General features: G+C 51.9%; 1 protein-coding gene across 3 annotated transcripts; it reads left to right on the top strand.

The window, feature by feature from the left end:
* The first annotated feature begins 2,914 nt into the window (after positions 1-2,914).
* On the top strand, positions 2,915-21,045 carry ANKS3 (ankyrin repeat and sterile alpha motif domain containing 3). Of its 3 annotated transcripts, none has more exons than XM_041462138.1 (18): positions 2,915-2,948; positions 7,671-7,771; positions 7,898-8,073; positions 8,474-8,672; positions 8,879-9,000; positions 9,778-9,859; positions 10,535-10,670; positions 10,980-11,138; positions 12,193-12,318; positions 12,758-12,876; positions 13,181-13,348; positions 13,801-13,925; positions 14,183-14,324; positions 14,856-15,028; positions 16,195-16,310; positions 17,691-17,774; positions 18,220-18,315; positions 18,530-21,045. In XM_041462138.1, exons 3-17 carry the CDS (start codon positions 7,904-7,906, stop codon positions 18,300-18,302), a joined length of 2,004 nt encoding a protein of 667 aa, XP_041318072.1. In that variant the 5' UTR covers positions 2,915-2,948; positions 7,671-7,771; positions 7,898-7,903; the 3' UTR covers positions 18,303-18,315; positions 18,530-21,045. The 3 variants fall into 3 exon arrangements, with proteins under 3 accessions (XP_041318072.1, XP_041318071.1, XP_041318073.1); XM_041462137.1 differs by lacking the exon at positions 2,915-2,948 and adding an exon at positions 2,960-3,231; XM_041462139.1 differs by lacking the exons at positions 2,915-2,948; positions 16,195-16,310; positions 17,691-17,774; positions 18,220-18,315; positions 18,530-21,045 and adding an exon at positions 2,960-3,231 and having other exon boundaries at positions 14,762-14,865.
* The last annotated feature ends 1,905 nt before the right edge of the window (positions 21,046-22,950 follow it).

Below are 22,950 nucleotides of genomic sequence, written 5' to 3'. Positions count from 1 at the left end.
TGGGAAGGGACCTCAAAGCCCATCCATTCCCACCATGGGCAGGGACACCTTCCACCATCCCAGCCTTCTCCAAGCCCTGCCCAGCCTGGCCTTGGACACTGCCAGGGATCCAGGGGCAGCCACAGCTGCTCTGGGCACCCTGTGCCAGGGCCTGCCCATCTCACAGGGAACAATTCCTTCCCAATATCCCATCCAGCCCTGCCCTCTGGCAGTGGGAAGCCATTCCCTGTGTCCTGTCCCTCCATCCCTTGTCCCAAGTCACTCTCCAGCTTTTCCTTGAGCCCCTTTAGCACTGGAAGGCCACAATGAGATCACCCCAAAGCTTCTCTTTTCCAGGCTGGACAATCCCAATTGTCTCAGCCTGGCTCCATCCCTCTGATCATCCTGGAGCCTCCTCTGGACTTGCCCCAGCAGCTCCAAGTCTGTGCTGGGCCCCAGGGCTGGAGGCAGCTCTGCAGGTGGGGCAGAATCCAAAGAATACAGGGAGAGGAGGTGGCAATTACACTCTGGTAATTAAGGATAATCCAGAAGGCTGTGGATTAACACAGTGTCCTATAGTCAGGACAGGCAGCCCACCCAGGATACCACACCAGCCACCCCAAAATGCCTGATAAGGTCACCTGCTCTTGCTTTTGAGAGTTTTTTTGGGTTTTTTTTCCATGATCCAGAGGGAAGAAAGGCAGAATTTCAGTGCTTACTGTGGAGGAGTCAGAGTCCAGGGATGGGAGCTGGTCTTTCACTGCAGCAAGGATGGCTCCCCACTGGAATGTCCTGTCCCCCTGCACAGGAGCTGCAGGAGGCTCAGCTGCATGTTCTGCATCCTCACTTCGTGCTTCTGAGGCCATTGGGACAGCTTCCCTTCAAGCAAAGGAAAGTGAGCCTAAGGACACCTCTCCAAACATGAGATAATATCAGCTGAAAACAAGGACAAAGTGTGTGTGGTCAGGGCAGAGGAATTCCCAGCACTCCCAGCAGGGAATGTTAAAATCTGCATTTTTGGAGCTATTCCTTTCCACCTGAGTTCAGAAAGGGCTGACAGCTTTCTGCCCTACTCACCACACACACCCCAGGGCAGTTTAGCCTCTCATTTACAAACAATTTTTTGGGATTCTTAGCCAGAGTGCTGTAACTGTGTCCTCTCCAAGCATGTTGCCATGTTCTGCCTGCAGGGATGGGACAGGAACAGAGCAAAGGCAGGCTGACACCCCTGCTCTCAGCTGGATTGACTCCTCTTCCCAATTTCCCTCATATTCCCCTCCCCCCTACCTAACAGATAGATAAAATGGTCACAAAGTCATAGAATCTCAATGGTTTGGGTTGGAATGGAGCTCAGACTCTCATTCTACCCACCTGCCATGGGCAGAGAGCCTTCCATGTGATTCATGTTTACTTTTGTTTTCACTGGATTTTTATTTTTAAAAAATAGTTAAGAACAGGCACATTCATGGATTTTGACCTCTCAAAGTGTTTCTAAAGTGGATTCTTTCCTCCTGTTCCTTGATGTCCATGAGAAGTTGAGACAGCACAGTAGGAACTGCAGCTGAGCTAAGAGGTCAGATCATTCACCCTCACAGAAAAACTTTATATTTTATGCTACGTTCACATGGTTTGCTGGGCAGTCAAACATGAGAGGAAATTATTTCTGGTTCAGAGGTTTCACAGAATATGCAGAGCTGGAAGAGACCCACAAGGAGGTTAGTGACTTTGTGTTTCTTACATGTGCTCATTATTCCAACCCAAACCATTCTGTGATTCCATGGATTTATGTTCATCACTGAAGGAACAATGTGATTATTTTATCACATTTTTATCATTTTAAGTGTTGTTCATGACTGAAATCACTGTTCAACAGATCACACTGACAGTGTTATCTGCATTGGCCAGGAACACTCCTCAGAACATGAAGTTAAACTCAACTATCTCCCTGGGAAGTTTATAACTTGCAAATTGCCTCTGTAGATACTTTATAGGCCTCATCTATGGTGGTTTTGTTGGTATGAGACAATCCCTGAATTTCACTTAGATAAGAAAGAAGGAAATCCTCATGGCTGGAGCACTGTGCTCTGACACTGAGCAGAGCTTGCCAAGGGTCAGAGAGCCCCATGGGGATAAAACAAACTGCCTAGGATGGCTCTGTGTGCCAAATTCTGAGATAAATATCCCAAGGTTATGGATGGACACTGGATCTGACTTGTCAGTCAGCTAATGCAGCATCGTCTGTGGGAGCAAACAGTGCTCTGTGTCCAAAACAAACACTTAGCAGGAGCACAAGAGGCACTTTCTGGAGAGCTTGGGCACGGAGGTGGCAGGTGGAACGCTGGACTTGGTGATCTTGGAGGTCTTTTCCAGCCTTAACGACTCCATGACTCTGAGACTTGAAATCCTGAGCTTCTCCTTGCCACCAGAACTGACGTTTGCTGGGAACGAGAAGCGGTGAGGATACCCGCAATGGTGGGAGGCAGAGCGTGGCTTCGGGGCTGAGCCCGCACAGCCCCGGGCCAGGGACGGGGCTCGCCTCAGGGACCCCGCTCACAGCCCCGCAATGGCGGCCGCGGGCGCACGCGCACCGTCCCCATGGCAACGCGGCTCCCGCTCCCGGCCCCGCCCCGCTCCCCTGCCCTCACTCACGGCGCCCACCGCCCCGCTCAGCGCCGGGCCGGGCCGGGCCGGACCGCGGGCACAGCGAACCGGCGGCACCGGGACGAGCGCAGGGCCGGGGACAGCGCTGCGGGGCCGCGTCCTCGGGAGCTGCGCGCTACAACCGTCCGCAGCCAGCCCCAACCCCATTGGCTGTGCTTCGCCCCGCCCCTCAAACGGGCTCCTCCCATTGGCCCGGCGCCGCGGATGCTCTTGGGTGTTGTAGTCCACAGCCCGTGAGGGCGGAGGCGCTCCCGGCACGCCTTGCGCGGGCGAGACTACTTCCGGCGGCGGCGCTCACCGGGGCGCAGGTGAGGGAGCGGCGGGGCTGGGACGGGACAGCGCGGCGGCGGGCAGCAGCAGCGGCACTCACCTCTGGGGCCGGCCCCGGGCACTCCCCGTCCTCGGTGTGCCCGCGGCCGCAGCGGTTCCTCCCCGCTCGCTGGAGTCTGCGATGCTGAGGCCGCGCTGCTAGCAGGGCCGCGAGGGAGGCAGGTGTGGGGATAACGGCCCCGGAGCCGTTTCGCTGTGACATGTTCGGTAACAGCCGCGTGGCGGCCGCTGTGGCGGCTCCAGCCGCTGGGTTCGCCTCAGGTACGTTGTTGTGTGACCGGAGCGAGCCCGGGCCGAGCCCTGCGGGTGCCATGTCCGGCTGCCTTGGCGGGCACAGCCCCTGGCAGGGGCAGTGTGCTCCCTAATGTGGCTGCTCAAGTGCTTTTGTGCCTCTTACCTCGTTTTTCTGAGATTGTTTGATGTGCTTTAATGTGCCTGAGAGTGACAGGCTCGTGGCAGAATCACTCAGCTTAAGTGAGGTCCTTTCCTCACTTAAGCTGAGAAAAGGACCTTTAAGGTGATTGAGTCCAAGCATTAAAAGATGAAGAGCTTGGTGTATTTTGTGTGTTTTCAACAGATGTGTTTAGGATTGAACTCGAATGTTGTGGATCCAGGAATGTTTTCTCTCACCCACCTCAGGAACCTGGTGTGGTTCCTGCAGCTGTGATTTGCACTAGCTGAGTCAGTCAGCAGATGATACACTGAAAAAATGAGATGTTCTGGTTCCTGTTGTGGCTGAGCTGGTAACAATTGCACCTAAAAAGGGATGTAAGGAGGCTTCTTTTAGTGTCTCTGATAACTTGCTGCTGGTTTAGTGGGAATAGAGCAAAGTCAGGAGCAGAAGGGGAGTGTGTTCCTGCTCTGCTCGGCCCTGGTGGGGCCTCACCTGGAGTCCTGGGGGCAACCACAATGTCAGAAGGATCTAAAGCTGTTGGAGTGTCCAGAGGAGGGACCTGGGCACAGGAAGGGGCTGAGGAGCAGCTGAGGGCACTTGGATTGCTCAGCTGGAGGAGGAGACTGAGGGCAGAGCTCAGGGGGGGCTGCAGCTCCTCCCGAGGGCAGCTCCAATCTCTGGGACAGGGACAGGGAATGGCTGGAGCTGGGCCAGGGCAGGGTCAGGCTGGAGTTTGGGAAAGGATCTTCCCCCAGAGGTGCTGGGCAGTGCCCAGGCTCCCCAGGGAATGGGCACAGCCCGAGGCTGCCAGAGCTCCAGGAGTGCTTGGACAATGCCAGGCACAGGGTGGGGTTGTTGAGGGGTCTGTGCAGGGCCAGGGCTTGGACTGGATGATCCCTGGGGGTCCCTTCCCACTCAGGATATTCCGTGACTATCTCTTGTCAGTTTGCTGGCTCATTTGGAACCTCCAGCAGCCTCCACACTTGTGGTGCCTTGGGTGTCCCTATTTTGGGACAGAAGGACACATGTGGATGTCACCTGTGCTTGTGGGAGGGGATGTGAGAGAGTGACTTGAGCAGAGCCTGGAGCTGAGCAGTGCCTGCTGAGGGTGGCTAACAGGCAGTGTTGCATTTGTTCTGTGGTGGGGACTGGTTGCTTCTCAAATCACCTCCCATTTATTGTCGTGTGGCTCTAAGGTGCTTTTTGCATCAGTTTTCATACTAAGTTTATTTTTTCTCTGCCTTCTGATTTGCTCAAATAGCAAACTCCAAATCTAGGGCAGTGTGGGGTTTGCTGCCTGCTCTGTGCCCCAGCACTTTAGAGCCCTGACCCTGATAAATAGTTGAGTGCTGATGGATTAAATTTAGTACTAATAATAATAACAGCAGTCTCACTGGTGTCATGGCTTGACCCCAGCTGGTTACCAAGTACCAGGCTGCTGCTATTCCCTGCTCCATCCCAGTGGGATGGGGAGGAGAATTAGAAAACAAAGTAGAAAACCTCATGGCTGAGGCAAGAACAATTTAATTATTGAAGCAAAGTGAAATGTAATGGTAATAATTATCATGAGAAAATAAACCTAAAAGAAACTCAAAAGCAACATGGTTGCTCAGCACCTGCTGATTCCCATCCCATGTCCAAGCTATGATTGGCACCTTCCAGCCATGCTCCCCAGTTCATATGCTGGGAGTATATGAATTCCATACTCTGTGGAATGAAATATCCCTCTGGCCAGTTTGGGTCAGCTCCCCCCGGCTTCTTGGGTACCTCCTTGCTAGCAGGGCATGGGAAGCTGCAAAGTCCTTGATTTAGGGTAAGCACTGGATAGCAGCAACCAAAGCATCAGTGTGTTATCAGCATTCTTCTCATCCTAAATCCAAAAGCAGCCTGTGCCAGCTGCTGGAAAGACGATGAACTCTATCCCAGCTGAAAGCAGGACAGCAGAGCTGAGGGAGGCCTCTAACAAATGTGAACTTGTCACTCTGTCCCAAAGCAGGGGAACAGCCTGTGACTGTTCAGGAGGTCTTTGTCAAACTTATTCTTAGTAACCCAGTGTCCCTCAGTACTCTCATGTTTACTTTTACAGGGATTTTTGTGGGCTTTATCTAAAATGTTCTGTGCAATGACTTGAGCTTCTTAGGTTCTGTTGTGCTGCCCCTGGATCCCTGGCAGTGTCCAAGGCCAGGTTGGATGGGACTTGGAGAACCTGGGATAGTGGAAGATGTCCCTGCCATGGCAGGTGGTGGGACAGGATGGGCTTTGAGGTCCCTTCCAACCCAAACCATCCTGGTATTCTGTGATATGATGGATTATTATGTGTTGGATGCTCGTGTCACGTGTCCCCTCCAGGCTCCTCTTTGCACCAGACAACTCTGATTTTGTTTCATTCAGGTCTTTTAATTTCAGTCCTGAGGGTTCTGATCACTCTTGTCCTGGAGATTGTGAGCAGCTGTCCTCAGGTGCTTGCAGAGCTGACAACCTGCTGAAGTTCAGTGTGAGGGGAAATCTCAGAACTTCAAAAAGTAAAAAGCAAATATGTAGGCAGAGCACAGGGGAGGTGTAGGAGGCTGAAGGTCCCGGATGTTCTGTCCTGTCCTTATTGCCCTGCTGACTGTGGATCACCTCACCAAGGCTGCATTGGTGGCTTGTACCTGAGAGTGGCTGATTCTGACGAAGACCAAACACCTGAGTGCTTTGTAATTAATGTACCAAATTAACAAGGAGGGTAGAGAACAATGAGCTAGACTTGCACCTAAATGTTCTTCTACAAACTGCCCTGGATTCTACCTCCTTTCACTGCCTTTTGGCCTCCCTGGGGCAGCTTTAATCTGTTTTAGTGAGGAACTCCTACTTTCCCCTTTATGATCCACTTCAATCCACTTAGCTCTCCTTGTGTTTTGATTGTGAGGAGTTCAGGCCCTTCCCTTGTTTCTGTATGTTCTTGTCTGAGGCTCCTACCAGCTGGTGGAATAGAATAGATGGTGCTTTTGTAGTCTTAACAAGCTGAGAATGAAGGAGAGGAAGAAAAGGAAGGTGGGAGAGAAAGGATCCAGGTGGGGAGTGAAGAGGTAGTAATGAAAGGTGTTTTCTTATTGTATAAGAAAGGTGCTTGCAAGGCAAAGACTCCCAGTTGCTCAGAAAACAGGAGTATGGTCTTAAAACGTTACAGCTGAGGGATTCTGTGAAGCAGCTGCTGCTGAAAAACCTTCTTGCTCTCTTATTCCTCACCAGTGCTACATTTGGCATTTGCCTGACCCCAGAATGAATCCAAGGAATTAAATTGGCAAGAAGTTACCAGGAAGAACAACTTTATGTTGACTTAGCTTATTTAGAGGGACCAGGCAAACCCCAGGAGTGCTGCATGGTGGGCAGTGAGACTACAGGGAGGGGGAAGCAATTCCCCTGGGATTGCGTGGAACAAGCTGCTCAGAGAGGCTGTGGATCTCCTTCCCTGGAGATGTTCAGAGGCCACCTGGACACAGCCCTGTGTAATGTGCTCAGAGAACCCTGCTTAAGCAGGGAGGTGGGGTGAGATGACCCCCAGTGGTCCCTTGCAACCTGAACCACTCTGGGATTCTGTGTCCTGGAGCTGCAGCTGAAGCCCTCAGCTGCTGGATGCAGCTGTGCTGAGCAGCTCTTCATGCAGTGCCAGGCAAGAACACTCTCCTGTGAGAGGTTCAAATGATTAGTCTGCAGTTGCTCCCTAAGGCTGGGACTGGGATAAACCTTTCAGGCGGTCCTGGAGCTGGAGAAGCTGTGTAATTAAGTTGTGTCTGCAGGAGGGGGGTGTGCTTGGATAATGAATGGGCAGGTGTGCTGCTGCTCCCAGTGTTTCAGCATTTTCCAGGATTCACTGAGATAGGGCTACTTCTGAAGGGCTGAAACAATAAATGGTAGAAACAATCTGCTTACAACCTGATGACAGTGGAGGGTGCACCCTCTTCAGGTCACAGAGTGGTTTTGGGAACAGTGGGCAGTTGTCATTATTTATGACTGTGTCCTGATTTAATCAGGACCATCCGGTAATGCAAGACAGATGGACAAGACCAGGAATGTCTGAGACATGAATTCTTAATTCTCTCCCTGCATTATAAAACATGCAGAGCAAGAGTTACATCCTTTTGTAAAACACTAAGCCTACCTTCAGGTCTTAAATAGATGTTTAGTCTTCTCTTGCTGAGGTTATTCAAAGCTGCCTTAGGCATGTTTGGATTAGTCAGGGAGGAAATAAAGCCACTGCTTCTGCAGTCTTAAAAGGAGATTTGAAAGATGTGGCGTTTAGCATTATTGCCTTTTATTTTTCCAGTGTACTGGAATCCCAGAGTTCTCTACAGCAAGAGAAAACTTCCAGCAAAGTCTTCTCAGCAACAGTTACTGCTTCAGACTGAGGAGTCAGTCAAATTTGTGGTAAGAATTTGAAACCTCACACATCTGAGCTGGCCTCACCTTCCAAGCCTGTGGCAGCTTGGAGCTGTAATTGTATGGAAAACAGATATCAGCAGCTGAGTGCTGTGCTCTGGTTTGGCTCCTCAGGGCAGGATGTCAGAGCTGAGCGACGAGGCCAGCGAGTCGGAGCTGCTGAGCCGCAGCCTCTCCATGTGGCACGGCGTGGGGCCCGTGCTGTGCCGGGAGGAGCTGGACGTGCCTCTGGACCTGCACACGGCCTCCTCTGTCGGGCAGTACCAAGTGGTGCAGGAGTGCATCCAGCGGTGAGAGGGGCTGGGCGGGGCACGGCTGGGTGCCACCTGCTGCAGGTGTGCTTGTCACCGGTGCCACACTGGTCAGAGCAGCAGGGACATGTTGCTGGGACCCCCAAAGGGTTCTTGGCACAAAGTTTCTGGGGGCAAATCTGCTGATAAAAATTACCTCCTTAGTGTTTTAGTAGGAGGTGTGTGTCCCCCATGGCAGGGGGTGGAATGAGGTGGTCTTTAAGGTCCCTTCTATCCCAAAGCATTCTGTGAGTCTGCAATCTGGGGGAGGTTGTGCTGGAGCTGGTAGAAATTCCCATGCAGGCTTCAGTGCTACATGATAACCAGAGTCTGCAGAAGCCAGCTGTGGTCCACAACTCCAGCACAGTAGTTCATGTGACTTCTTTCCTCTGTTCCTTAGTGGAGACCTGGATTTGAACCAGAGGAACTGTGGGGGCTGGACCCCACTCATGTACGCTTCCTACATTGGCCACGACAACATCGTGCACTTGCTGCTGGAAGCAGGAGTGAACGTGAACATCCCCACCCCAGAAGGCCAGACTCCCCTCATGCTGGCCTCCAGCTGTGGCAATGAGAGTGTTGCTTACTTCCTTCTGCAGGTGTGTATCCCATATAACACAGGTAAAGCCACAGCTCGTGGTTTAAATGCTCAGGGTGGGATTTTCCACAAGCTGCCACTTTGTATTCTGTTCCGAGGTCCGCTTTGTGGTAGAATTTAATTTAATTTCCTGGTGTCCCAGCATAAAGGGGCAGTGGCTGAAAGCCAGAGCAGATGCTGTAAGGAATATTGTCTATTCTCTTGCAGCAAGGGGCAGAGCTGGAGATGAAGGACATCCATGGCTGGACTGCTTTGTTCCACTGCACCAGCGCCGGGCACCAGCAGATGGTCAAGTTCTTACTGGAGAATGGTGCAAATGCCAACTGCAAGTGAGGAGGAATCTGTCATTTCATGTGGGAATCCTTAAAATCTGAGGGTTTTGGGAAAGCTGTAAAAGGCAGGCCTCAGAAATAACAGAACTGCAATTAGAGTTCCATGTACATAGAGCCCTGGCTGGCATTAATTTCATTGTCATTTCATTGTCATTTGTCATTCAGTATGAAAGCAACAGGTGGCAGATGAACATACTCTAACAGACACCTGCTTTTGTCTTCCCCCTGTACCTCAGAATGTGGCACAGCTAATACAGGGACAGGTGACCTGCAAACTGAATTGAAGTCTGCCCTTGCTGCCACTGTTTATTAAACTAAGATCAAGGGAAATTAGATTTACTGCTTGTTTAATTATCAGCTAAACACTGACACCTTCTGAACTCAAGTGCACTTCATAAGTCTTTTTATTGATTTTTTTATATACTCAGAGTTCAGGTTGGTTTTTGAAGTGTGCCCTGCGTTCCCATGCCTTGGGGACTACCACACATTTATGTACATGGAATTGCCTGAGGGCAATAAGAGGTTCTTCCTTTATTAGCTCCTGCAAAAGTGATTTGGGCTCTTAAAGGCAGGTCTGCAGCTGGAAGAGTAATCTGTCGCTGTGCAGCCAGTTTAGGAACACTGAATCTCTACAGGGAATTAATTCTACAGCAGGACAGCCAGTACATCGTGGAGTCTGTGATCAGCAAAGGTTGAGGGGTGGAAATGCCCTGTTAGGGAATGGCAGAACTTCAGCTGTGGTTATACCTGTCCGTGTGTGTGTTCTCTCCCCAGGGAGCCAGTGTATGGATACACACCTCTGATGGAAGCAGCTGCTTCTGGCCATGAGATAATTGTTCAGTACCTTCTCAATCATGTAAGTGTCCTGCCAGTTCTCTGTGTAGCTGAAAGTCTGATTCCAGCCCTCAGAGGAACTACCACAAATTTGACACCATGCTTTTTTCTGAAAGTGTTATGTTTGCTCCTTGATGACAGTCACCTCTGAAGTCCCAGACTTTCAGGACTGTTTTCAGAGTATCTGCTTTCTGCAGGCTGGTACAATGATTTTACACTGGCCCTGCAGGAATAGGAGTGAGGTCTGACTGTCCAGGTATAACTGAATAATGACTGAATTAGAAAACAACTGAAGCTGTAATTTTTCTATTGTGTTTATAGGCTTGCATGCTCAGGCTACTGGACATCTGCATCCAAAAGCTCATGAGCATGCAGGGCTCCTTACCTAGTTTGGTTTAAATCCCCTTTGGCTGGTCCACCTTACTGCCAGAAGGAGGCAGCAATGCAAAACACTTCAGATCAAACAAACCTGTTCCCAGTGGCAATGCACAAGAGCCCTGGGCTATTTGGCATTCAGGAATTGGAGAGACTGGAGATAAGTAGAAAGGCATTCAGGGTATTAGTGCAGCTTGAACTGTCTGTCAAAGGTGAGCCTGTATTGCTGATATAGGAGCTAAGACAACTTTGGGGTTTTTTTAATATACATTTTTTTTTTTTTACGCTGCCCTCTGCACTTAACCAGGTATTTTTTCTGCAGGGAGTGAAGGCAGATGTCAGAGATAACACTGGAGCCACAGCACGGACCCTGGCCATGAAGTACGGCCACACCAAGATTGTGGGGCTGATAGATTTGCATGCAGCCCCCGTGCCCAAGGTCTTCTGCAGAGGTCCAGGTAACAGATGTTTGACCTTGCTCATTTTAAGATGGAACCTGAAGTGAGGTGTTTGATAGTTTGAAAGTATTTTATACTATGTAGATAGGGTAGTGCTACCTGGTCTATCCTGGAAATTCCAGCATTTCTGAGGATGAAAGAGGCATGAATCAAACAACTCGTCTGCTGGCCCTTTCTGACCTAGGTTAGCTATTTCACCCTTGCTCTTTAACATTTCTCTTTTTCTTTCCACTGCACTTGTAGGACCTGTAGCAAGTAAAACAGGCAAATGACTTCCTGTGCTGCTAACAACCTGTGTTTGAACTACAGGAAACTATGAGGAGCTGAGTTCTTCAGATGAATCATATTCTGCTCCCCAGAGACAGAGACCTGCTCGTAGGACCAAGGGTCCTAGCATCCATGAGGGGCCCCAGGCCTTGGCCAAGATCACAGCAATTGGCCTTGGTGGAAGGAAGCAGTCTTGCTATGGTGAGGAGAGTTGGGAGCCTGAGGGACAGTCCCCTGAGACCTCAAATGCACTGCAGCTGTTCCTGCTATCCATTTTTAATTTGTTGGGATTCGTGTGTGGTTCATACAGAACAAAGATAGCTTTGTATGAAGGTGTTCACTATCCAGTGTCTGGGTTAGAAAGAAAACCCTCTGAACTCTTTTGTCAAGGCTGAATATTGATGAGTGGGATACTTTTCTGCTCTCATCTCAACTACTGTTCCCCTGACTCTTGAGAACAGTTCGGTTTCCCTTTTTAGGCAGGCTTAAAAGTTTGAGACCTTCTGAAGCTGATGACAGGGAGGTGCTCACAGCGGCCAAGAAATCATTGATCATAAGAGTGAACTTGTGAGTTTTGCCTTCCCTGATGCTTGAAATGCTTCTAAAAATGAAATTGCAAAACCTTTCCAATAGACCAAGAAAAAGATGATCCCAGTTAGACATCCTAGATTCAGTGCTAGGACATTTGTTTTGCTGTCTGTCACAGGTGTTTCTCAGACTGGTTGCCTGGAATAACCAAGATTATGGACTTGAAAGCATGTTCAAAGCTCATTTCATTCTCTTAAACACAAGTCTGTGTTATCCCCCAGGCTGTATTGGAATGATGCTGTCAGCTTCTTAAATGCCAGTGGGATTCTCCTGGTGTTTTAGCACAGCTGCAGGGGGTGTTGGCTCTGCAGGGTGTGCAGGGCTGCTCTCCTAAGCAGCTGTTTCTCCCCTTTCATAATTTGTTATATCAAGGAGAGGAGTGCTGGAAGCTGCTGTTTAAGTTACATCTCTGCTATAAAGTGTTTTCTCTGACTTTCTTTCAATGTAAGCATGTAAATTAAGTTCATGTGCTGTGGGGTCGTGTGAGGGAACTGCAGAAACTTGCATTTCTCAGGTGCTGTCTGTGATTTTTAGAATGAAACTTGTCAGTTGCAAGCTCAGTCTCTCATTTTGGTTATTTTCAGATCCAGAAGCAGTGACATTTTCTGCAGCAGCCTCCCTGATTAACTTGCATCCTAATCTCTGTTTCCCTTCCTGTTGCACACAGAGCAGGTGCCCCCTCAGGGCTATGTCACCTTCAGCAGTGATGGCAGCTGTGTGCCAGGTGTCATCCGGCACAGGGACGTCACCTCCCCAATCAATGAGCTGGATGTGGACAGCAGCAGCAGCAGGGGTAAGTCACTGTCTCAGAAATGGTCCAGCTTGCACCACCTGGGTGTGAGTCCAGGCCTTGGCTTCCTTTCCCACTAAGATGCTGAGATTGGAATGTCTCTCCTGAGGGAAGGCTGGGATGATTTAGGTACAGAAGATAAAGCTCAGTGTGGTAATTTCATCAGTTAGTACAAATAGTCTGAAGGAGGATGGGAAGAAGACAGAGCATGGCTGTTTCCCGAAGTGTCTCTGGTGGCAGACAGACTTGGGGAAAGAAGAGTGCTGGGGATCAGATGTGAAATCTCTGCCTCCGGGTCATCTTGTATCCTGAGTGCTGCACATGAAGCCTTGCTCTGAATCTCTCCTCTCTTTACACCTCCTGGAGGTTTCGCTAGTAATTGTCTAACAAAACCAGAATGTAACAAAGTTGTACTTCAGTATTTTTTCCTGTTCCTTTCCAGAGGATAGTGCTTTGTCCAGCAACAGCTTGGGAACCATCAGGAGCAGCAGCAGCAGCAGCAGTGAATGCCTAATTAGAATCCCAGGAGTCAGCAGTGAAGGCTCCTTGGAAAGCAATGAGGTGGATTTTCTTTTCTTTTCTTTTCCTTCAGCTTGGCCAGTGCTTTTACCCTTGGGAGACTCTACTCCCATGAGAGCCTGTAGGGCCAGGCTGGGTGAGGAAAGGCTCTTCTAGGGACAGGAAAACTAAGGAAGGGAAGAGGTTGGAGGTTACTCACAGCTCACATGGGTCAAGGCAGCTCTGGGGCTGCAGTACAAAAGGGCCTTTAGGTCTCGGAGGAGCCTTGTACTTGTTAGCCCCCCCCTGATCCTGACATCTCTGCAAAATCATCCTTTCCATTCTGTGGGTGTTTTTTCTTTTTCAGGACTCTGACCACACCAACAGCCCCCCAAGTCGGAAACAAGCCAAGAGCTTTAAGGGCAAGACCCGCTACAGCAACAGTGACAGCCAGTGGAGCCACTGCCTGGGGAAGGCTGGGGGCTGCTGCCAGCACCTGGTCCTTCCTGAGCCCCCGGCCTACACAGGGCCCCAGGTAACCACAGACTTGTCCTGCATGCTCTGTCACTGTGCCAGGTGTGAGAGGCTTTCCAAGGTTACCAAAACACCTTGTATTCCAAACTTACATGCTTGTGAAACAGCAATTTCTTGCAGAGGATCTGTTTGCTGAGATGTTACTCTTGCTTGGAGGGGTTTCCTAGACCCTTCAGGCCTGTGGGTGGGCTATCAAGCCTGGCAGTGGGGTGGGCTGGGGTAGCTGATTCTGTGTTATTCTGCTCTGCACTTGTTAGAAGAGGCATGGCTGCAGCAGAGGCCAGGCCTGGTGTGTGACTGTGGAGAAGGGCAGGGAACCACAGGAAGTTGTGGTTGCTGCTGGAACCCAGAAAGGTGCTACAACAGCATGAGGAAGCAAATATTTATGATTAGGAGGAATGGTGATGCTTTCGTTGAGAGGGTGTAAATAAGTTTGTTTTGTCTGGGCTGCAGGACCTGGCAACGTTCCTTGAGGAGATTGGGTGCCTGAAGTACCTGCAGGTGTTTGAGGAGCAAGACGTGGACCTCCGGATCTTCCTGACCCTGACAGAGAGTGACCTGAAGGAAATAGGCATCACGTGAGTGTCTGTCCTGTCTGTCCCAGCTTTCCCCTACAAACAGTGTCCAGCCTGGTCAGGAAGGTTTAGCTGGGGAGAGCTGCTGTCTTCTGGCTGCCTCCCACACAATTTGATGTCCCCGTGTCCTCGGCTGTAACGTGCTCCTGCTTCTGGAGGTACCTTGGAGAGACCAGGACACTGCAGAGATGCTCATGGCATCCTGTTGTTCTCGGGCACGAGTGGTGCAAGGCTTGACCCGTGTTGGTTCCATCCCCCAGGCTGTTTGGCCCCAAGAGGAAGATGACCTCGGCCATCGCGCGCTGGCACAGCAGCGCCCGCCCGCCCAGCGACGCGCTGGAGTTGGCCTACGCCGATCGGCTGGAGGCGGAGATGCAGGAATTGGCCATCCAGCTGCACAAGGTGAGGCTGCTGCCAACTCCTCAGGGCCCTACGCCCTGTAGGAAGCCATCAGTGCTGTGGTTTTGTTGTGCCTCTGATGGTTTTTCCTTCACCTCAAGCCACAGCTTAGAGTGGACACACTTGGTATACAAACAGCACAAGTACAACTCACCCTCTCCTTATCCTTGGTGCTCCTTTGTGTCTGTTTCCCATCCAACTATAGGAACTATAGGAGCCAGGGGCAGGAATCAAATCCCTACTCTTTCCCAGCTGTGTCGTCTTTATGGTGAAGTTGTGCAGCCATCAGTGAACAGACATGTGTTGTTTTGGGAAATTTGGACTCATAAGTAACTTTGTAAACAGAGTGTTGGGGGGGAATTGTAGCTGTGGGGCTGGGCTCAGTCTGGAGAGAACCTGTACTCAGTGTACAAGCTTCATTCAGCTTCCTTTCCCACTAGAAAGGAGCATTCTGGCTGCCTGAGGCATTAAAATACCAGGGACTCAAGAGATGTTCAGTGCTCCCAGCCTGATCCCTAGTGTGCTCTGCTGCAGAGGTGTGAAGAGGTGCAGGTGATGAAGGGCCAGGTGTGCCAGGAGCAGAAGCTGCGTGCAGTGGCTGAGAGCTGTTTGATGGAGCGGGATGAGACCTGGAATGCCATCCAGTGCCAGCTCAGAGAGGCTCAGGCCATCACCACAGATGCTGGAGTCCTGTTGGATCAGATCAAGTAAGTCATTCCCAGGAAGTGACACTGAAACTGCTGGGCAGTGGGATTTGGGGTCATACTGGCAGCCTTACAGCTGATGCTCAGGGAAAGGCAGGAGGGTTCACCTGGCACCTGAACACATTTGGATCCTGCCTGACTTTCCCTAGTGAAAAGCCACAGCCATGGGAGCACATGTGAAGCTTTGGTCAGATGCATGAGCTGGAGTGGCCTTTTTGGGGGTGCTGGGTGCTCCTGTTTCAACTAGAAGCAACCAAAAGGCTGAGGCTGTGCCTACCCAGGGTACTTGGTGATCAGGACCTTTTTGAATACAAAAAGGAGTTTTTAACCCATACTGTGCCAAAGGATGTGCAGTAACTCATAAGTAAAGAATATTTTTCTTGCAATTCTGTGACAGCTGGCAGAATAATCTAAATAACCTCCTGACACTGCTTTTACTGCCTTTGTGGTGCTTTTCTCTGTGCCCCAGTTGGACTCCTCTCATGGGCCTTGTTCTGTCCAGTGATACAATAGGGACATTCCTGAAAGTGGCATAAATCCTGCTGCTTATGGATCCTAGCCCAAGGGAGTGGGGTCTGCTGGCTTCCAAGCCAAGGTGAGCTGAAATTTGATCCAGAAGCTCAGCAGAGCAGTATTCCCACTGCAAGGGGCAGAGCCTGGCCTTTCCCCCTGACTGAGGGGCTGAGGCTGCTCAGTAGAATGGCCCTGCCATGCTCTGAACATACACTGCTTGAATTGGTGGGATGGTGGTGACAGCCTGAGAGCCTGGGTGCCCCTCATGCCTCTCCTGAGGTTGTTTCCTTTGCCGGTTAGAAACCTTGGATTGGGCCTGATTCTCCCATAGACCAACACAGCCCCTGGCTTGGGCTCCCTGCTGCTCACCCCAGCCCCTCCTTGTCTTGTCCCCCCACAGCTCCTCTGTGTACAGGGCAGAGCTGGCTGTGGCTGCAGATGGGGAGCAGTGGCTGGGAGCTGAGCAGTGCCAGCACCCCAGGCTTGGGCTGAGGCACCACTTCCTCCTCCCGGGAAGCAGCAAGGAGCAGGTTGTACCCCAGGGCCTTAGAGGCGCTGCCCGGGCTCCCCATGCAGGTACTGCAGGCTGTAGGGGTGTGCAGTGTCACTGCCAGCATGTCCCTGGTCCTGCTGATGGCTTTGGTGTGGTTTGGCAGGAGCTGCCAGGCAGAGCTGTCGTCCCGGCTGGCCCCGGAGCGGGCGGGAGATGGAGCGCTGGACACGCAGGAGCAGCGCGGCACCGGGGAGAGCGAGCGGCCCGGGGAGCGCCCAGGTGAGCCCCAGGAGAGCCCAGGGCAAAGCCCTGCTTGTCTTTCCTTGCTGAAAGTCAGACAGCTGGGAATGGATGAGCAGCCAGACTCTTAGAGTGAGTTGAATTCTTGCTCAGGAGAAGCATTTAAAGCTCTCAGGCCATTTGGAGTAGAACTTGCACAGTTTCTCAGCAAGTTTTGCAGTCTGGCAGGCATTTGTGGCTAAAAATGCAGAGCTGTAGCACAGGCCCCAGTGACAGCCCTGCTTCAGGGATCTGTGGCTGCACCTCGGGCTGCACCTCCTGTGCACTGGAGCAGGGTCTGAACCAGAAAGGGTGGTTGGTTCCCTAACCCAGCTGGGAGATTTTGCTGTTGGATCCATGAGACAAACCTCTGTGGCTGGGCAGGCCTGACCCAGCAGCTCCTTATCCCTAGGAGCTGGTAAATGGTCCCTGAAAGTGCTCAAGGCCAGGCTGAAGGGAACTTGGAGCAACCTGGTCTAGTGAAAGATGTCCCTATCCGTGGCAGGAGGTGGAATGGGATGGGCTTTAAGGTCCCTTCCAACCTAAATCGTTCCATAATTCTGAGGCTCTCTTATCTTGCTGCCTGTGATATGCTCCTAGTGACCTGTTCTTTGCTGCCTGTGTCTTAGAAATGAGACAAGCAGAGATCCTGTTGATTTCTGTCCACTACATTTAATCTCTTTGAGATTCTCTTAATAAACATCCCAGCCAGTCTAAAAACATAAATTCCTAAGTGGTAGAATTGCCAGAAAACCCCTCAGTTTGGCACAGGCAGCTCCAGCTCTCTTCCTATGTGATTCAGAAGCCCTAAATGGAATCCCTTTGGCTGGGGATGCTTCCCAGCAACACCAACCCCTTGTGTGCTCTGTCCCAGAGAGCTGCAGATGGATTAACTGTGTCTCTGTCCTTGCAGTGCTGGAAGGATGGCCACCTTCCCTGAAGTCCCTGAGCTTGCCTGAGCTGTTGTGGCAGGAGGTGGAAGGGGATGGGCTTTAAGGTCCCTTCCAACCTAAATCGTTCCATAATTCTGAGGCTCTCTTATCTTGCTGCCTGTGATATGCTCCTAGTGACCTGTTCTTTGCTGCCTGTGTCTTAGAAATGAGACAAGCAGAGATCCTGTTGATTTCTGTCCACTACATTTAATCTCTTTGAGATTCTCTTAATAAACATCCCAGCCAGTCTAAAAACATAAATTCCTAAGTGGTAGAATTGCCAGAAAACCCCTCAGTTTGGCACAGGCAGCTCCAGCTCTCTTCCTATGTGATTCAGAAGCCCTAAATGGAATCCCTTTGGCTGGGGATGCTTCCCAGCAACACCAACCCCTTGTGTGCTCTGTCCCAGAGAGCTGCAGATGGATTAACTGTGTCTCTGTCCTTGCAGTGCTGGAAGGGTGGCCACCTTCCCTGAAGTCCCTGAGCTTGCCTGAGCTGTCAAATGTGCTGGAGGAGTGTGTGGGAGAGATGGGTAAGCTGGGAAGGACTCTGGGCATGTGGAGGGACTGTTGTGCCGGGGGGGAGGTATGGCTGGGTGGGCTTTGGTGGTTTGGAGTGGTTGTTGGGAGAGACCCCACAATCCCTGCTCATTCAGGGAAGTCTCCAGGGTCTGGAGTTGGTGCTGTTCTTGCTACAGATCTTGGGCTCTGCATCATCCCCTGGTGACAGGTCCAGGCTGAGAGGTGGGGAGTGGTCCCTGCATCTCCTGCTCAGTGGTGAGAGCTGCTGGGGAAGTGGTTCCCTAATCCTGCGTCTGTTCTCCTGGTGACAGGAAATTGTCCCAGCAACTTGGAGACAGTAGAGACACCCCTGTTCTCAGAGCAGGAAGGCAGCACAGCAGTGGCTGAGTGCAGCCTGTTCTTTCCTGCTTCCTGGCCCCTTCCTAATGCTGCTTTTTCCCATTGGTTTGTCCTCAGGAAAAGCTCTGCAGACTGTGACTCAAAACCTCCAAAGGCTCCAAGCCCTGGGGCAGAGCGGGCAGAGCTGGCCAAAGCCATAACCGAGCCAGGAGGGTGAGTGGGAACAACTGCCCTGCCCAGTCCCAGGCTGTGGCACTGAGGGGACACCATCCCTCACTGCCATGTGCCCAGAGCTTGCTCAGAGCCCACACACCAGGGCTGGGCTCTGACTCATCCTTGTGTGCCCTCTGGTTAGTTCTCCCTTTGGAAAATCTTGTCCCTTGGTCCCAGCAGAGGGTGACTGTCCCCTTTCTCCTGGTGGCTGCAGGAATACTGACGTCGGGTGACTGTTCCACCCGGAAGCTGAGTGTGCCTGGGAGAGGGACCACAGGGTCGTGCTGGCAGCACCACAGCTCTGCCAAGGGCCACCACAGCTGGCAGGGCACCGAGGAGGCCATGCCACCAGAGAACACAGCTGGGAGGACGAGGGACAGCAGAGGACAACAACCAGCTGCTCTTGGGGCCTGACTTAAGGCTCCCAGGATCTTTGTTTGAAAGGTTTAGGTTTGGAGGAGAAGCTCCAAGCCTAGAAGTTTTGTCTGCCTTAAGCTTCCTGCAGCCCTTGTTGTTCAGGTCTGGGTGGTGGTAGAAAGGTGACAGTTGCACACAGCAATCAATTCATTATTCTTTTCTGTATCCCAAGCTCCCCAGGGCCTCTGAAATGTGTCCCTGGCTCCTCCTGTGCCATGGGGATTGGCCCAGAGAATGGATCTGAGGCCATAAAAAAGGCAGGTTGTTGTGGAGGGGTGAAGGGAGTGGAGTTGGTGATGTTTGGCTCTTTGAGCTGCAGTGGAACTCAAACTGCAGCCCTGTTCCTAGTTGGAATGTCTGCTCTACTGCCACCCCAGATCTGGGCTTCAAAGCCTGTTCCTCCAGCCAGCCCACTCTGGTTCACTTTGGGTTCTTGCTGTCCTCAGGGGCTGGGTGTGATCACGTTGGTGGTTTAGGAATGGCATTCACTGAAACACTCCCAACTCACCCACTACCCCTCCTCACCTCCTCTCCCCTGGGGTGGGATGGAGAGGAGAACTGGAGGCACAAAAGTGAAGATCACTGGTAGAAATAAAAGCATTTTACTGGAAACAGCAATGAGATAAGGAACAGTAACAGTAATAACAAAAATGTACAGGAGAGGTCCTGGTCCTGCAGAAGTGAACGCTGTCCTGGCCAGAACCAGGACATCACTGTTACTCCATCCCCAAGATCTTGGCTTTGTGGTCAGTGCTCTATGGCAGAGGTCATTGGCCTGGTGTGCCAAGATCCCAGCAAGGCAGGGATCCCCTGGAAAAACAGGAGAGAGAGAAGGAAGAGCTGGGACTATTGAGCTTCCCATGCCTCTGACAAGCAGGGGAGTGCCAAGACAGCAGAGCAGGAACAGGGATAGCTCTGTGCCCCATGGGAGGTGGGCAAAGGAACCACAGCCCAGACAGAGCTGTGCTGCCAGGCTTTCCTAGCAGCTTTTTCACCACTGCCTGCCTTTCATGTGCAGGCTTTAGTGCTGGGAAATAGTTCAGGGCATTTGTGGGTGGGCTTTGCCAAGGACAGGCCTGTCCCTGGGAGTGGGTGAGGGTGCTAGGGACCTTAGTGTAAAGTGGTTTCCAGTGACTCTGTGTTCCCATTTTTTCCTGAGTCCTGTAAGGGGGAAAAACACAACATTCAAAATCTGAAGTCTATGAGGGATGACCTTGGTGAATCAGGCTAAGTCCCTTTGGGAAGAGGATGGAACTGTGTGTTCCTTCTGGTATTTGGGCACAGATCCCAAATACAAAAACCCATCCAGCTCCATCTTTTCAGCTGGTCACCCCTTCTGATGAGCTGCCTGAGTCCCTTTAGGCAGGGGTGACAGCTGGTCTGCCTGCAGCATCTGTGCTTCCTGGAGCCAGCCCTTGTCCCAAACCAGGCAGGTATGGCGCTCTCAGCTGTGACCCCATGTGCCTGGCAGTGTCCCCCCCTGGGTGCTGCTTCCTGCCTGTGCTTACCTCCCAGCCTTAGCACAGGGCACTGTTTTTTCATCTTGAGCAAATGCCATGGAGCATGTGGGCACTCAGTGCCTGCTGCGGGGTGAGCCTGCTGCAGCTTCACCCTGAAGAGTTTGGATGAGGTGGAGGGAATTCTCCTCATGCAGCACCCCTGGAAACTCCTCAGAGGAAACTCCTCAGAGGGCTGAGGCTGTGCTGGGAGGAGTGTTCAGAGCTTTGTCTCTCATTCCCTGTCAATGGGGAGTTCCAAGGTCTCTCCCTAGCCTTGATGGTGCCTCTGGCTGCAGTAATATGGGAGTGTTAGTGCTGTTTCCCTTAAATTTAAGGCAAAAAACCCCCAAAAACTCCTATGGGAAAAGCCCTGGCTCAGCTGTGCCCTCAGAATGGAGGCCTGTGCAGAGCAGTGGCTGGAACATGACTACAGGGATTTGAGGCTTGCTTTGAGTCTGGAAGTCTGAGGCTGGAATCAAGGGGGTTTGGGGGATTAACTTTATTTATCCAATAGATTAGAATGCTTGGGAAAAGGAGGGAGATGTGTGTGAAGAAAAAAGGCCCCAAACAGGAGCTGCAGATGTAAAGGCTTCAACAAGGGTGTGAGAGCACCCAAGGGCCCAGCAGGGAGGGAATCTTCAACAACAGAGTCTCCCTGAGGAGGCAGTTCCTTAAAGGCAGGATGTGAAGCAGCATTCCTTGCAGCTAGGGTGGCAGTGCAGGCAGCAGGAGCCTGGCGCTACCCTAAGGTGAGCGGTCCGAGGAAAAGTAGCATTTGCTGATGTGGATAAATGAATAAAAGCTGAGAAGCCTGTGTGTGGTGTGTGGGTATCTCTGGAGGGAGCTGGGGAATCCAGAATAAGTTTTTATTATTATTATTGCAGGGCAATCAGGAATGCACACAGGGTTTTCCAGCTTACTCTGCCAGGAGGCTGCAGGCTCAGGGGCGTGGGACTGTGTGATCCCAGCTCTGCCTGCGTGGGTGATGTGGGAATCCAGTGGCAGCTGCTGGAGGAAGTCCAGAGGATGCCACTGAGATACTCCAAGCCAAGGGCTGGAGCCAGGCTCAGAGAGGTGCTCCTCTGTTCACCTGGAGAGGAGAAGGCTCCAGGGACACCTCAGAGCCCCTTGCAGGGCCTAAAGGGGTTCCAGGAAAAGCTGGAGAAGGACTGGGAACAAGGCATGGAGGGAGGGGACACAGGGAAATGGCTTCTCACTGCCAGAGGGTAGGGATGGATGGGATATTGGGAAGGAATTGTTCCCTGAGAGGGTGGGACAGTGGAAGGTGTCCCTGCCATGGCAGGGTAGGATGGAATGGGCTTTGAGGTTCTTTCCCCCCACCAGTCCATTCTGAGATTGAATTGTCTGTTGAATTGTCTGTGCCCACCAGCCCTTTCCCCTCCCCTGGAGCAGACAGAAGCAGCAGGCTCTGCTTGTTGAAAAATAAATATTTATTTACATCTGAAAAGAGAGTTAATGTGTAAATTGGTCTCGTGGGGGTTCCATCGATCCAGGACCGTTCCTGTGACTCCAGGCTGAGGATGCCACTGAGATACTCCAAGCCAAGGGCTGGAGCCAGGCTCAGAGAGGTGCTCCTCTGTTCACCTGGAGAGGAGAAGGCTCCAGGGACACCTCAGAGCCCCTTGCAGGGCCTAAAGGGGTTCCAGGAAAAGCTGGAGAAGGACTGGGAACAAGGCATGGAGGGAGGGGACACAGTGGAAGGTGTCCCTGCCATGGCAGGGTAGGATGGAATGGGCTTTGAGGTTCTTTCTCCCCACCAGTCCATTCTGAGATTGAATTGTCTGTTGAATTGTCTGTGCCCACCAGCCCTTTCCCCTCCCCTGGAGCAGACAGAAGCAGCAGGCTCTGCTTGTTGAAAAATAAATATTTATTTACATCTGAAAAGAGAGTTAATGTGTAAATTGGTCTCGTGGGGGTTCCATCGATCCAGGACCGTTCCTGTGTGACTCCAGGCTGGTGCAGCCTCTGTGCTTTGTCTGCTCGAGGCACTGGGAGAGGCTCCCCCAGCCCTCCGGAGAAGGGCAGGGCCTGGAGAACCTCCCGTGTCCGTGGGCATCTCCTGGAGCGTCCCAGCTGCTTCCTGCTGCCTGGAGGGGACTCGTGCCTTGCAAAGGAAGGAATGTGATGGGAAGGAGCTCTGGCAGTGTCTGTGCTGCTCCCGCAGGCCAGAGCGAGGGCTGGGGCTGGGTGTGTCTCCAGCTGCTCTGGGCTCCTCCAGGGCAGCACAGGACCAGGACAGGAGCAGCCCTGCTCAAACCACACCACCTCAGCTGCTTCCCTTGCTCCTGGGCTTCCTGGGTTCCACACGCTGCTTGGCCGGGGGTGGGGATGATGCTTTGGCACCCCACTGGAAAGCAAACTCCCATGATTTTAGCCTTTGGCCAGCAAAATGATTCCTGAGCTCCTGCCAGGCTGGAAATCTAGCTTTACCCCCAGAAAGCAGGGGAGGCTGAGCTGGATGCTGAACCTGGCATGGGGGAGGTTGGGCTCTGCCCCAGTGAGTTGCTGCTCTCAAATCCTTCACTCCCAAGAGGTTTTGAGGCTCCATCCTTGGCTCTGCCCATGGCAGGGAGCACCAGGGGTTTGTGCAGCTGGAGAGCAGCGAGGAGGGATGGGAGCTGCTGTTCTGTGTCAGTGATGAGGGTGGGGAGCAGGAGCAGCCCCTCGCTGTGCAGAGCTTTACAGGGTGGCTGTGGAT

Source organism: Pyrgilauda ruficollis, unplaced genomic scaffold (assembly GCF_017590135.1).
Source record: "Pyrgilauda ruficollis isolate IOZ18807 unplaced genomic scaffold, ASM1759013v1 scaffold16, whole genome shotgun sequence".
NCBI classification, from domain to species: Eukaryota; Metazoa; Chordata; class Aves; order Passeriformes; family Passeridae; genus Pyrgilauda; species Pyrgilauda ruficollis.
The sequence above is the reverse complement of the archived record's forward strand: the minus strand, read 5'-3'. Positions and strand labels throughout refer to the sequence as shown.